At 38.3% G+C, this 14,981-nt stretch overlaps 1 protein-coding gene across 5 annotated transcripts in view; it reads left to right on the top strand.

Annotated features, from left to right (window-relative positions):
• COL12A1 (collagen type XII alpha 1 chain) overlaps positions 1–10,581 on the top strand; it is a 106,284-nt gene extending 95,703 nt beyond the window's left edge. For 3 of the 5 annotated variants that reach the window (XM_068937562.1, XM_068937563.1, XM_068937566.1), the window contains 6 exons: positions 3,056–3,091; positions 3,192–3,258; positions 4,896–5,084; positions 5,849–5,917; positions 6,954–7,124; positions 9,481–10,581. In XM_068937562.1, coding sequence (XP_068793663.1) covers positions 3,056–3,091; positions 3,192–3,258; positions 4,896–5,084; positions 5,849–5,917; positions 6,954–7,124; positions 9,481–9,662 — 714 coding nt within the window. In that variant the 3' untranslated portion in view covers positions 9,663–10,581. Of the gene's footprint in view, positions 1–3,055; positions 3,092–3,191; positions 3,259–4,895; positions 5,085–5,848; positions 5,918–6,953; positions 7,125–7,490; positions 7,625–8,265 lie in introns of those variants that run through there. The other 2 variants (XM_068937564.1, XM_068937565.1) reach the window with 2 other exon arrangements.
• The last annotated feature ends 4,400 nt before the right edge of the window (positions 10,582–14,981 follow it).

Here is a 14,981-nt window from a genome sequence, read left to right as displayed (position 1 = left end):
AAATGTGTTTGAACTTGTACTAGCCCCTTTTTGCTCAGCTAGCAAAGCTCCTGTGCTCTTTGGACACTTTATGGCAGGTGAATTTAGGATAGATTTTTAGGACTCAGCTGTGGCCTAACTCTGCTTCTATTGAAGTCATCTGTAAAACTTACACTGGCCACCTCAGGAGCCATAGTTTAAGCCAAAGTTTTGTTTATATCACCCTCAAATTTGGCGCATATATGTGGCATTTGCCACAGTGAGGATTCAAGAGCATTGGAAGGGCTAGTCATGACAGCTTTCTAAACATCTCTTGCAACAAATGCAGTTTTTTTCCTTCCTTTTTAACTTTGATATCCAAACTAAAAGAATAGGTTTAAAACATTTTGCAGATTTTCAGATTTTTCAAAGGGTGACTTAATGGCTAAAATCAATGACCATGTATCTGATTTTCTGCTTATTTTAAACGGGCATCTGCAATTTTTACTGTGGCCAAAACTGTGTCAAACAGACCAAAGCAAACTATAAACATCCTTCTGAGATCATTGTTGTCTATTTTGAAAATCTTTAAAAATACACCAATTCAAGCATCATCATTACATTTTCCTAGGAAATTATGGTTTATTCTATCTTGGCACTTTTCTGTGCTGACAGTGGAATGCAAACATAAGGCTAAAGTCTCAAAACATTGTGTGGGAGGTGCGCACACAAAATTTTGTCTGTAGAGCAGATTGTGTGCACGTATTTCTAGTTCAGCATCTAAAAACATCTTTATAGTATATCTTATGCTTTTCTAACAATAAAGACATACATATTTACATATGAGATTCAATCCTTTTGGTTGGTCTCTGATATAGTATTCTGAACAACCCCCCCCCCCCCAAAAGAAAAAAAAAAACAAAAAACCCGTAACAACCGCTAGGATGTTCAAAGGCAAATGGAAATTGCTGTTAGACAAAAGTTAGCTCTTGGCAAATGTTAATAATTATAAAGCACCTCAAACTGAGACTACTATGAGACTATTGTAAGGCTAGAAATGTTTGAGAATTAGCAGAGAAGGTGTCATTATAAAGAGAGTAAGAACTTAAAGGTGTCTTTCTCTGTCTTATGTGACATCTGTGCATAGTGCTTTTTTCCTTAGCACAGCCTGTTTCTTTCTTGTGGGTTCAAGGAGACAGCTGTCCTAGGTAGACATCTACTTTTCTTCCTCATTTATCTTCTTTGATGATGATTTGGGCTAAGGCTTAAAATTAAAGTCACATATAATTCACACAAAAGGCACCATAAAACACACATGCTTCACCATTTACAGAAGTGTGATGCTAGAAATACAGCTTTCAAATTTCCAGTGTGCGCCCAGTGTCAAAATGCGCTAGCTTCTTTGACCCTAATTTGAGTTTCTTCTTAAGATCTTTTTCTTCACCATCTGCTAGTGTGTTTGATGATGCACAAAAAATGGCTGCGTGTTCAGTCTCTTCTGGCACTTTCTGTAGCCTCTGAAATGTAAAATTCAAGGAGGACCTTGTCTGTCCTCTTGAAGGAGTCAAAAAGCTTTCTAAAATTGCAGATCTCAGACCGATATGTAGGGTAGAATAACAGAATCCTGCAGTTGTTTTGTTACTGAATTTCCATGAAATAAGCAGTTCTATCAGAGCATTGCTGAAAAAGGTTTAATATAAGACAAGGATGAAGAATGAGGAACATGATAAAAACAAGAATGTCATTTATCCAGAATTATGTGACAATCTTTTCTGTAGTGTTTCATAGCATCTTCTGCAATTCTATTTTGATCATTTTGCATATCCTTTAGACGGGTGAGTAATAGGAAGATTCAGCCAGCAAGAGTGATAAGTAAGAGATGTTCCTCCTAAAATGATGTTGCTCCTTTGTTGATGTGTTTAAAATGACATTGTTGAGAATATAAGCTTACTCCAGAAAGCTTGGAGAAAAATAGGCATATAACTCGTCTAGGAAAGTACAGAAAGACCAGGCAGAATCAGAGGCATATTTCTTATTTGATTAAATTTGATCACTATGGCTACCACAGTGAATGTATTATCTAAAAAGGATAGACTTTGCAAGAAAGTAAGCTGGTCTAGCCTGAATAACTAGAGTTTGTCAGGAAAACAAGATAACCATTTTATGACAACTTTTGAAATTTGTAATGTTTACCTTGTCCTTATGAAAATTCTGTGAAAGCATTTTTAAAAAGTTTTCACATTAGAAAATATTTGGACATCCAAAATAATTAATGATGTGATGTTCCAATACTACACTATTGGCAGGCGGGAAACTTAGTTCAAGTCACTGTTTTGCCTAATTTGGAGTAGGGTCTTTTGTCTCTCATAAATACTCTGGCCATTAGGTTGTCAGTTCAGTCTATCTCCAGATCCTTCTCTTGGCTAAGCTTTTCTGAACTGTCTGAAAAAATAAATGTTAATTAGGCCAGAGAGGGACTGAGTGCGTAGTGTGGTGAAGAAATTTACTTTTGATGTCAGAAGTAAACGTCTCCCTGTGCTGTGACCTGGGCAGCACAGGGACTAGAGCCTGCATCTCCTATATTCCAGGACTGCCCTGACCCTAGAATGTTTAGGCCTTTTTGTCCTGAGACTCTTCCCAGCCTTGAGATGCTTTCTTCTGATGAATGCACTTTTCAGGCCAAAAACTGTGTGTTACTTAGTGAAGAGTTCCCAACCATTAATGGACATAATTTAGTGTATTAAGTGTTCTGTAAAGTATTTTTTTTTGTTAAATAAAGCAAAAAAACATCTGTGGCACAGTTTTGCATATCTATATTATGCTTAAATGTCTGTTTTACCTAATTTCCAGTAGAGAAAGCTCTATCTAGTGCCTGAGGGACCTGGTAGATTTCTTCATCTGTCTGTATATAATTCTGCTAACCAGCAGCTCTGAAGAATAAGATTTAGAACGTTCTTCTCTGTGTGTGTGTGCGTGTGTGTCTCTTTACCCCCATAGCACTATTTCTGCTTTGATCCCTCTGTGTTTGTGTCCCTGAGCAAATATGTTGCTGTATATTTTGATGAATGAACTAATAGTGGGGATATATTTATTTTAGGGTTCACCTGGCGTGAAGGGAGAAAAAGGTGACAGAGTAAGTCTGCTTTAAAGTCAATTTCTCATCTTTTTAATAAAACATAGTCTCTTTCAAAGCACAGACACTTGCTAATGAAACATTTGTTTTGATTATTTAGGGAGACATTGCTTCGCAGAACATGATGCGAGCGGTTGCAAGACAAGTCTGTGAACAACTGATAAATGGTAAACACTGTTGCTTTCTTTGTGCTTCATATCCCTGCTTTACTAGTGTGCTTGTTAAAAAGAGAAAAGAACAGTTTGAATTTAAGATGAAGGATATCAGCCACAAAGCATAACAAGAGCTTGTGTGATGTTGTAGCTGTCCGTGCCACTGGCTTAGCGGGGAAAAGAATCCAGCGCTAAATCATTGCCAGATCTAAATGGCTAGCTTGACCATGAATGGCCATGGCTAGCTGTGACCTTTGGAAATACACAGGCGAGTCCAATACCCACTACAAGGCAAGTGATCTTCGTGTTGTCCATCTGGTCAAAGCTTACCTTTTCTGTGCCATAAAATTAGTATCCATTTTCTCATTAATTATGTCATAATCTTCCAGAGGAGGGAATATGCAAGGAAAAGGATACTTGCTGCAGATGCTTTACTAGTGAGAAATGTCAGATGGTCTTTGGGTAAATAGTGTGCACAGAATCAGCTGTGGTATGCAAGTAAAAGTGAAATTACTTTGGACAAGGATTCCAAATTAAATTTCAGTCCTCTGCTGCCACACAGGGGGTAGTTACAGAGTACAGCTCTGCATCCCATGGAAGTGTTCTCTGCAGAGGCTCTTTCTCTCTGTCCCTGAGGCAGTGCTTTTGCTACTAGCAGGCTTGCCAAGGAAGACAGAGCCAAATGTGCCCATAAATTGTTCCTAAAAATTAATGCTGTCTCTGTAATAAGGGCAAAGTGCTGGTAAGATCTTGATTCTTTGTTTTCTTTTGATGAACAGAAATAACTTTTGGATCACTGAGTGAGTGTGCGAAGGTAGGGAGGACAGTTTGTCCTTTAGAATATCTGCAGTGGCTGTTTTTACAGCATGTCTAATTCATTAGCCGGCACACAGAAAGAAAAGCACAATCATGAAAGTGTACTAGGCTTACGAGTAAGAATGTATTCTCTGAGGTCACTTAGCTTCTCTTTTTTTGATCAACCTTGTATTTTTTCATATTCAGCTCATCTCTTCAGAGTTTAGGGCATGATTTGCACATTACACTACTGATTAGGAAGGGCTAGATGTGCCCCTCCCTTCCCCTGCCCTAATTAAGGGCTCTTTTCTGCCAAGCTACACTGATCAAAGATACCTTTCTGTGGAAATGAAATTCACCTACGTGCTGAAGGCCAGCACAAGCCTATGCATCCTGCATAGTTCGTAGACTGTGCGCTTGCTGCTCTACGCAGAGGTTATCCTGAATTCCTTGTAACTTCTGAGAGTACATGGAAATGTGATCCTCTTCACTGTTTGAAGCGTAACAAGTCCTTTCTGTTCTTCAGAGGAGAGACAACCTTTGACTAGAGCTTTGAGAGCAAGAATGTTGTAAACAAGCACTTATTTTCTGACTTATAACTACTTTAACGTTAATTTTTTGATACTGTCTGTTTCCAGAATTCCCCTTTACCCTTCTCCCATCCCTCCTCCATTTATTTTCAGCCTGCTTATTAGACATTCATCTTAACTCACCCTAAATCATCTGTACCGATTCACCACTAATTATTTGGACAGAACAAGGAGAAGATTAATGAAAAGGGATACCTCTTTATTCCTTCCCACTGCAATAAAAGTTTTTCACATGTTTTTACTGAAGCATTTTCTTTTCTTTTCAAGGCCAAATGAGCCGATTCAATCAGATGCTGAATCAAATCCCGAATGATTATTATTCAAACCGTAACCAGCCAGGGCCACCAGGACCACCTGGTCCCCCAGGAGCTGCTGGGACAAGAGGAGAGCCTGGACCTGGAGGAAGACCAGGGTTTCCAGGACCGCCTGGTGTCCAAGGACCACCTGGTGAAAGAGGTGAGTAATGCCTAGAGCAGCTGTGTATTTCAGTGTGAACATAGTGCAGAGGCTGCCAGGGGAGCAGTGTGATCCCTTTACCATGTCAGACTAGGAAGCACATACCTACCAGCTCAGCTGGATTGCTTGGAGGACACTGATGTAGTGGAGGAAAGATCGGTTACATCAGTTTGTATCTATAGTGCTTTCCTCTGTCTCTCTCTTGCTCACGTTTCATGAAACCCAAGACAGGGTAAAGTCAAAAGAATTAGGACTCCGTCTTTGGCCCTTTGCACTTTTCTGATAAAGGGAAGCAACTCTAAACCAGGTTTAACTGGTGGGCAAATTTATTTTCTGGCTGTATTGGCTCACTGCAATGACGTGAAGTAGCTGTACTGAACTATTATGTGGCCTCTGCTTATTCCAGCTGCTCTGCTGTGGCATAGGCTTAAAGTATGCAAGGTTGAAATTACCTTCCTGTTTGTTGTTTAACGTAATAAAGTTTTGCGGTGGTTTAACCGTCTCAAAGCTTTCTCTGTGTTTTGAGAAAGCTTATTCACACTAAATGATTTCTGCATCCTACTTTATTTTGAGGTTATTTATATCCAAATTAAGTATTTCCTCAAATATACATTTAGGCATCTGTGTACAATAAGGTTTGACCAGCCCTAGTCCGTTAAATAATTGGAACTAAATATTGAAATCAATCAGAGAACATGAAGAAATATTTCTTGATGCAGTTTCCTTCCTTTGGTTTTTACATTTTTTTTTTTTTAATTCTGTAGGAATGCCTGGAGAGAAAGGTGAAAGAGGGACTGGATCTCAAGGCCCACGAGGTTTGCCGGGGCCACCTGGTAAATATTTCTTGTTTTAATTAAAGTTGGGTTACAGAAAAGTAGAGGAAAAAGGCAGCATTTTTTCATAGCGAACTACATTGCTTATGGCCACTAAACATACATCATTCTGTGCACTTCATGTTTTTGACGTGTATTAGAATATAATGAAAATCTCTATAACAATGGGCAATTTAAAAGGATTGTTGGATGTGGCCAGTAGATACATATCTGGTATGTTTGCTTGTGTGAAAATGGATTTCATGAGAATACATTGGCCAAATACTTAATGGATATTTTTGCAAGTTTTGGCTGATTTACTTTTGGAATATCTAATTCCATTTTTAGTTATATTTGTCATTATACTTTGTCCTAGAACTATGAAATATTCCATGATACAGAGTTACCAGATGGTAGCCTGATGATTTGACCATTGCTTTCGCTGTTTGTGTCATGTACTTTTGTTCACTGATGCCTTGGCAGAAATCAGCTGCATTATTTGTTTCTACTTTTAGTTTACAAGGCTAAACATGACTTTTTATTGCAGGATCCATAAGATGTTTGCAGCAAATTGTAGCTCCAGTTACTTGAAGCTTTATATTTCTGCTAACCATAATACAACCTGTTCCAAGAAAAACATTACCTCATCTACCCTAGGGCTTCAGAGTAGCAGAATTAATGTACTCTTATATTTTAATTGAAATCCAGTGTGCTTGTCTAATCTAGTAGTTTCCCTTGAGATCTTCATATCTTACACAGAGTGGAAATAAACCAGAGAATTCATTGATGTTGCTAACTTGGCTCAAACCTTGCTAAATCAATTTCTGTGAATAAATCCTTAAATAAGCCACACACAGGGAAGCAACTAATGATGAGTCATATTTCTGCTTTTCTTTTATTTTTCTTTCCGTTGACCCCCATACAGCAACAAAGTGCGAGTGTTTTCTCACCAAAGACATAGACTGGACTGTGTAGTCTAGACAGCAGTAATGTTAGCTATTTTATCAAGCTGTCTCTTAAAGAAAACAACCTCCCCACCTTTCAATTCTAAAATTAGGTCCACAAGGAGAATCTAGAACTGGCCCACCAGGCTCCACAGGATCCCGAGGACCCCCGGGGCCACCAGGTCGTCCTGGAAATGCGGGTATTCGAGGTCCCCCAGGGCCACCAGGGTATTGTGATTCATCCCAGTGTGCTAGCATCCCTTACAATGGCCAAGGATTCCCAGGTATGTTATCAACAACTTAACCGCTATTTGTGCTAAATAACCTTCACAGATGTGGCTGTTCATATTGAATTGCTTTACATGAGGCAGTCCTGCTAGCCTGGGCATACTGAATCAGGGAACGGTTGCAACAAGCAGGCCTGCCTCACTGTAACCTGCAGGTATATGAGCAGCCATTTAGATTTTGATACATATTTACTTGAAGGGATATGTGGTTCAACTTAAATAGGAAGTAGTAACTAAATGTTTCAGTCTTTTTTTTTTTTTTAACATAGAAGGTTAGTAGTTGATAATGTTGCTCATAGGATTTAAGTGACTGTTTTCTTCTTCTTTTTCTCCCCCCTCCCCACCCTTTCCAATTGTCTTCAGAACAAGGTTGAATTCTCCATGTTTCTCTTGAAAAATAAAAAGAATGCTGTGGTTGGCAATTTCCGTGTCTCTCTTTTTGAGCCATGTCAGGATTATTTATACAAAATTGATACCTGAAATCAAAATTTTCCACAAAGGAAATCCGTTCCATGATACAGTGCAGACAACTGAAAAACAACACTGTCCTACAATTTCTACCGAGTTAAACTGCCTGGAGTCTCTGATTAGCCCTGGGTCATATCAGCCTTCCACTCTGAAGTAGCTCAAAACAGTGACCTTTTGGAATCAGTATAAAGGGTGACAGCGGCCACCAATTTGTGACTGAGAAGGCATTAACATATTTTACATGGGGATCCTGCAGGACCACAGTATTGTTAACAAATTAATATGTATGCATTGCAACATCTCAAAATTAGTGTATGTGATACTACTATTGGATATGGTTTGCTATTAGTGTATTGTGCATGTACCCATGAAAAGAACAACAACAAAATATATATATATATATATATATATGTACACAATTGCAGACTCGGTGCTGCTGGTTAAAGAGCTAGGTGTTTATGCAGATCTCAGGCAAAATTCTGATTTAAATGGAAAAGAAAGAAAATTGTACCTGTGATTCAGCAGTGATCTCCTTTCTAGTAAGCAGCTATGTATACATATATAAATATATGCCTATGAGTTAACTGTTATGTATTTATTTGGATGAAAGTATGTTTTTGCAAATCAGTTTGACTGTTAAAAGACTAACATCATCTTTGACCTGTTTCAGGTTTCGGCTAACACATTTTCTAAGTCGCCAGTGCTGCTTACAGTTTGAATACATGAAAATCCTGTTTCTGAGATGTTTGCGCACGTGCTTATTAGAAAATGAGTCCGTATGGATATTTCACCACGGATATGGTTTTTGAACCATGTTGTCTCATGGAATGGGGAAATTCTTTTACTAACATAACTCGTGAATGAGATAGAGGACAGTGATATCAATTCATTAAGCCTGTTGCATTTCAATAATCAAGTAGACAGTCTTTCTTTTTTTTAAAAAGCCCCAACTCTTCAAAAGCCTCAGTGATGAAGGAGGCTTATAAAACTACTAACCAGCAAAGGTAATGCCATTAGAAGAGACAGATTTAACCTAGTAAATGAAAACTGACTTGTGTAAATAGTAAACTAATTGTGGCTTGTAAATGATTTGTATGGGATTGTATCCACTAAAATCTGTTAACAACTCTTCATGATGCTTCTGCATAAAAGCCTGCTGCTGCTTGCTAGATGCCAGAATAACATCTTTGACAACTTATGAAATCTACCTGTCTGTTGCTTGTTACCAACATGTCTGAATTGGGGCATGTGCCTTTTTTGTATATGTAATCTTGTTGGATTCTGTAACTGCAGATATAAATACAAAAGTTTTATAATTATTTTTTTTTTCTGTTTTGCTGTAGTTTTTGGTGTTCCTGAAGCACCAGCTGTAACTCGGTTTGTTACGAGGAACAGCACCAGAAAGTGATATGTACTGTATATTGCCGCTGGTGATAGTTACATGTACACTTATTTTCCCATTCTCAGAGAAAATTAGTAAATGCCAAACCCACTCGTTCATTTTATCTGCTCCCTTGTGCTCTTTTGATTACATAGTCTAAGGTAAAGTCCAGTACTTGGATTTACTGAAGTAGCTGTAAAATAATATTTTTATTTGATTTGCTTTTTTTAACAACAGTTGATCCCTTGCATACATTAAGATTCATTCTGCAATGTTTTGTGTATTATAAGTACAAAGCCATTCAAAATTAATTTTTACCTTTTACTGCCAGAAACGTTTCATGAACAAAACTGAAAAAGAACCCAGTGAATTATTAATTTATATATTTATTATATAGAAATAAGATTGGACTAACATTTTTAGACAAACTAACTTTCATTGTATTTGTGGATTCAAAGACTTGCAATAATTATAATGTTCAATCGGACAACTATTTTCAACCAGAATCATACGTGCCTGAAAGTGGACCCTATCAGCCTGAAGGTGAACCCTTCATAGTACCTATGGAGTCAGAAAGGAGAGAGGACGAGTATGAGGACTATGGAGTTGAAATGCATTCACCAGAATACCCTGAACACATGCGCTGGAAAAGATCGCTGTCAAGAAATGCAAAAACAGAACAGTAAAGATTTGTGTCTTGTTTTGGTTTTTTTGGTTGGTGGTTTTTGTTCTTGCTGTGCTTGCATATGCAGATACACATGGGGAGAGTGCATCTTTTCTTTTGCAATATAGCTTTCTGTTTTTTTTCAAATCAGACATGCACCCCTTTTGTAGGAGTATCTTGCTTATGTGGGAATAGCAATGTATGTAACTAGAGATTTCATACTGCTCTGGAAATGCTTGTAAAATACTTCTGCTTAGAGTGGCTGCCTACAAGTTAATATGTGCATTCAGTTATCCCAGTAATGCATTGTCATTAAAATAATGTAAAAAAAAAACCAATCCAACACAAAAAAAAAACCCAAAAAACCAAAACAAAAATAACCACAGAGCTACTGCAAGTTTTTAAGGACTGTTTGCTTTAGCTCTACGTTTTTGTTCTTTTTCAAATGCATGTTTGCATTTCAGTCAGATCACAGGTCTGCATTATCTAGTTAAATAAGAAAGAAGCAAAAAATTCCTCTCCTTCCAGTATCATTGTCATTTTCTTCTATTCTTAGTTACACTTTACAGAGCATATACTGCTCTTATACATCTCCTTTAACAACCACAGACATTAAGTGATGTAGCTAAAATCATTGTATCAACTGGATACAGTTTAATAATGCCTTAAATCTCCTTGTTTTTAGACACATTAACATTTATGCCAAATTGCAGTCAATCCTGCAGAGATGGAATTGCATGTTTGTGTTGTATATTTAGTATGGATTTTTTTTCAGAATACAATGTTTCTTAGTTACCAAAAGCAGTTGGAAATTGTTTGCAAGACTATGGATATAGAATTGCTGCTTTTATATTGTAACTGCAAATTGTGAATTTCACTGCCTTATATTATTTATTTCTGAAACGAAAGAGGCATTTTTCAATAAAACTACTGAAAATTTATGCGTGTCTGTTGATTTCTTGAAAGGCACTATGAGGCTTCCTATCTCTAAGGTGCTCAACATGGTGTGTGTGTATACTGTTAGTTTTCTTTATTCAGTCTTTCAGAAATGTCAAGTATCAAAATCATCTCTAATGGGACTAGTGTTAAAATAGGTATTTGGGCTGTGGTACCTAGAAGTGGGTAGATGAAAGTGGGAGAGATTTCCACTTTCTGAGTCATGGCTATGACTCCTGACAACATTCAGTCCGCAAGGCGTTTGGCGAAGAAAATCAGAGAGACTCCGAGCTCCAGTTGCTGTCTTTTGTTGGGTTTCTAGGGGATGGGTGTAGCAGGAGAGACTTTTTTCACTTCAGGAACTACTCAGACTACCTCATGTAGCTAAAGCCATGCCAACTTCTAATTCCTCATCACAGAATGTTTGAGTTTGGAAGGAACCTCTGGAGATCATCTAGTCCAACCCCCCCTGGCTCAAGCAGGGTCCTCTAGAGCACATTGCCCAGGACTGTATGCAGATGACTTTTGAATATCTCCAAGGATGGAAGCTCCACAACCTCTCTGGACAATCTGTTCCAGTGCTCAGTCACCCTCACAGTAAAGAAGTTTTTCCTCATGTTCACATGGAACTGCCTGTGTTGCAGTTTGTACCTGTTGCCTGTGATCCTATCTCTGGGCACTGCTGTGGCCATGACAGTACTGAGTTCAGTACTGACAAATGGCTTGCCCAAGTAAAGTACTTGTGTGTCTGGTGTTTGCTGAGCTTTCTTGGTGGGGATCATCCTGCTAATTCTACATGAGCTGGCTACCTGCATAGTAGGTCATCTCTACGTGCCCAACCTTTGATCAAGTTGATGGCTGTAGTGTAGCTATATCCAGAGAAGGCAAGAAGGGTAAACTGGAAAACAACAACAGGAGCGGAATAGAGTCAGCGAACCAGAAGAATCACTTGCCAAATGAGGAGGAGTAGACTGGTAGTGATTCCCATGGTCCTTCCTAACCGTGGTGTCCTGGAGGCCTGTCTTCAAAACAGAAGTGGCTGTCATCATACCACCCGGAGCAAACCCTTCTGACGTCAGTGCAGAAGCTGCCACGGCATTTCTCAAGATCACGCAGGACATCTGTCACGGAAGTGAAACTGGGTGTGCAGGCTGGCTTCCTGACCACTGCATGCTCCTTTCTCCGTACTGGCGACTATATGGTGAATATTAATGTCCACAAATTGCAGTTATACAACTTCATAGATTGTCTAACTGGCCACCAGTGAAATGAAATCCAAACAAATGGCGTTTAAAAGAGTGCCTGTTATTGCAGCCGTTTGTCTTTTAGACTATAAGAGAATAATTCTGGGCTGAACAGAGGAACATTTAAAGGAAAATCAAAGGCATTGTTTCTTTATTTTTTCTTCTAGTTGCCGAGAGTTATGCATCAAAAATATGTCCTGCAGCTCGGTGTGCAATAAAGAAATGCATGTGTCTGGCAGAAAAAAAAGGCTGGCAGGCATTTGGAGGAGTGATTAAAATGTTTCTCTGACCTGTATTTAAAAATAAAGACATCTTGCACCGGTCCCCGCTCTGTCTTTTTCTGGCATTAAGTGTCTCCCTAGGACAAACTTAACCAGATGCCCATATCTTCATAAAAAGATTCCTTTCCGTTTTCCAAACAAAGTTTTACAGAGAGAATATCTTATTTAAAGCACATAGTTTAAATAATTTTTCTAATTCTTTGCAAAATATAGCCAACGCCTGCCAACCACCTTATATTCTTAATGTTCTTTACTGATGTCAGTCTTAATAGAGGTGCCGTGATTTGGTTATCAGAGGACCTGAAATATTTAAATATTCAATAAAGCTCAGCCTATTGGTAGCCAGTGCATTTTTAATGGCAAAACTCTGCTTACAAATCTGTAGGGTGGATGTCAGATCTAGGATGTGTCCTTCCTGAAGGTACCGAATCACAAGTAGCAGTATGAATCAAGACCATCTCCGAACTTGAGATGAGCATTTAGATTTCAGAAAAAACACCCCCAAATGTGTGTAACATTTCTTTCACCTGTGCCACAAAGCTTAATTGAGGCAGCCTTCTGCTGGCAGCCCATTTTAGAGCAAAAAGGACTTCACTGGCTCATCCAGAAATCTGAAGAAATTACTTGAAGTGTTTGGCCAGCATGTAAATGAGCGTTTACTGATGGAGGCCAACAGGGAAGAATAACTCATTTCCAAGAACTCTGAGGGGGGGAATAACTCTCAGGGGGGTATTGATAACACTTCTGGGAAAGGTGTGGTGAAGCAGAGCCAAGCAACTCCTGGAGAAATACAGATGCAAAGCAAATACAAACAAGTTTGAGTTCCTGAATATCTCATGCACAAGTGAACAATTTACAGAGCCTGACAATTTTAAAGAAGGAAATTGTTTAAAAGCTCACTTCTGATTGTTTATGCATTTTCTCTCCTTTTGGCAAAAACTGCGGATATGAACAAGCAGCTGGGAGAGGACTGCTGCACATTTAAAGTTAGGACTGAGCATTGCAGGGAGGATCTTAGTGAAAATGGTAACAGTCTTTCTCTGTGTCCTGTAGACATTTGCACAGAAAGAAATTCTTTGCATTCCAGATAATATGGATAGGAAAACTGCACAAATACCCTGGCACTGTTTCTGATTTACAAAGGCTAAATATTATGGTAGTGTGTCACTGTTGAGATCTCTGTGTGAGAATAATAGGCATAACGAAGCAAAAGTAGGCTGTGTAAAGAGCCTTATTTGAAAGAGTTCATCCTTTCATTTTTTTTCTGTTGCGGTTCTGGGTTTGAATGCCCTAGAACTAACTACACAAAGAGATAATTATAAAAGAAGAATACAAAGGGACATTGATTGATTTTATTAGGCACAAAGAGTTTCAATCAACAGTATTAACAGTTGCTCTTTGTTTCCATGAAGGCCCTTTATGAAGAAAAGAATTGGTATATCAGTGATACTACTACGAATGGGTCTATATAGATCCTAAAGGCAGTAAATCACCTTAGCAAGTTCCCAAAATAAATTCCACTGTGGAGAACTCATTCAAGGAGTCACATAGTCTTTGAAGTTATTCCCTGCATTTATGAAGCAAAATAATGTATTGAGATTTTTTGACTGCAACTCAAAGTTAGAAATGACACAGTACCACACCTTTTGGGAAAACGTGGAAACACTAATTATTTTCACGTCAGCTTTTGAAAATAAAAATGCATATATTTATAGTCTTTTACTTTAGATATCCCATTGAGAATACTGATATGAAGGTAGTTGTATTTCAGGTCTGCAAAGCAGAAAGATCAGACTAACTTGTAGCCATCAATAAGATACAGTTTATAACACAAGTTTTTCTTCCTTCAGTATTCTGGAAAAGATTACATATTTTTCCCTTGACTAACTCATTAAAGATATACAGGCATCACTTTCATGCCCTGGAAAAAGAGATGGGAACGAACAGAAATTCGCTTTGAAGAATTCTCCACAGCTGCAAATTTCTTAGTTGACATCCTCTTAAAAAGAGTGGACTCAGGCAGTAGTTTGGTGCTGCATATGATTTGGGCTTCTGAAAATGAGAAATGGTCATTTGCATTTTCACTGAATTCTTCTCCTCTGTTGTTGGCTTAATGTTTCCATTCCATTGTTTTTGTTCTTTTGTGCCATGTATGAGATAGCTGAGCTCATTGTCACAAGTTGCATCCCAGATAGATAGTCATTCACAAATGCAGAGTGAAATCCTGCCTCCTAAACGATCAGCTATGTTTTTTCACTGACTTTAGAGAGGTTGAGCTTATAGCCTTACCTTCATTCAAAAAAACTAGACTGTAAGGTGGGAGATGTAGAAAGCCCTTAACAATACAATATTTATTTGTTTTTTTAAGGAGGAAAAGTAGCAAGCTCCTTTGGAGCTGTGACCCAGATCCTGCTCTCAGTGACATTCCTGGACCAGCATTGTTATTCTGAATTTCTTCATTCTTGAAAAATGCAGGATTTTTTTTCCAGACTGTTCTTATGGAATAGTTTAGTGCCCATTTTGACTTCCACCACCTTCTCATTTCTTTATAGCCCGTCCAGGGTACCTCAAAGGTTTCGGTCATGACCACTGGCTTTTCTGTGTGTGGCTCATATTTATTGCTCCCTGGAGTCATGCAAGCTGCTAACTGGGTTTTCAAGCATTGCTAAAGATTTGGGGATATGACACTTCTGAGTGCTCAATTTGAAATACCAGTTGATCCCTTATTTTCAGAAGGTGCTGCACCTGTAATAACTTGAATCCTTTCACCCGCCTCAAGTTATCTTCTGAGTTACTGCTTAGCTGTCATGGAAATCATGAGCACAGATTCTTTTAAATTCTTTTGAAAAGATTATTTGTACAATATTAAATACTGAACAA

This window comes from Struthio camelus, chromosome 3 (assembly GCF_040807025.1).
Source record: "Struthio camelus isolate bStrCam1 chromosome 3, bStrCam1.hap1, whole genome shotgun sequence".
Lineage (NCBI taxonomy): Eukaryota > Metazoa > Chordata > Aves > Struthioniformes > Struthionidae > Struthio > Struthio camelus.
The sequence above is the reverse complement of the archived record's forward strand: the minus strand, read 5'-3'. Positions and strand labels throughout refer to the sequence as shown.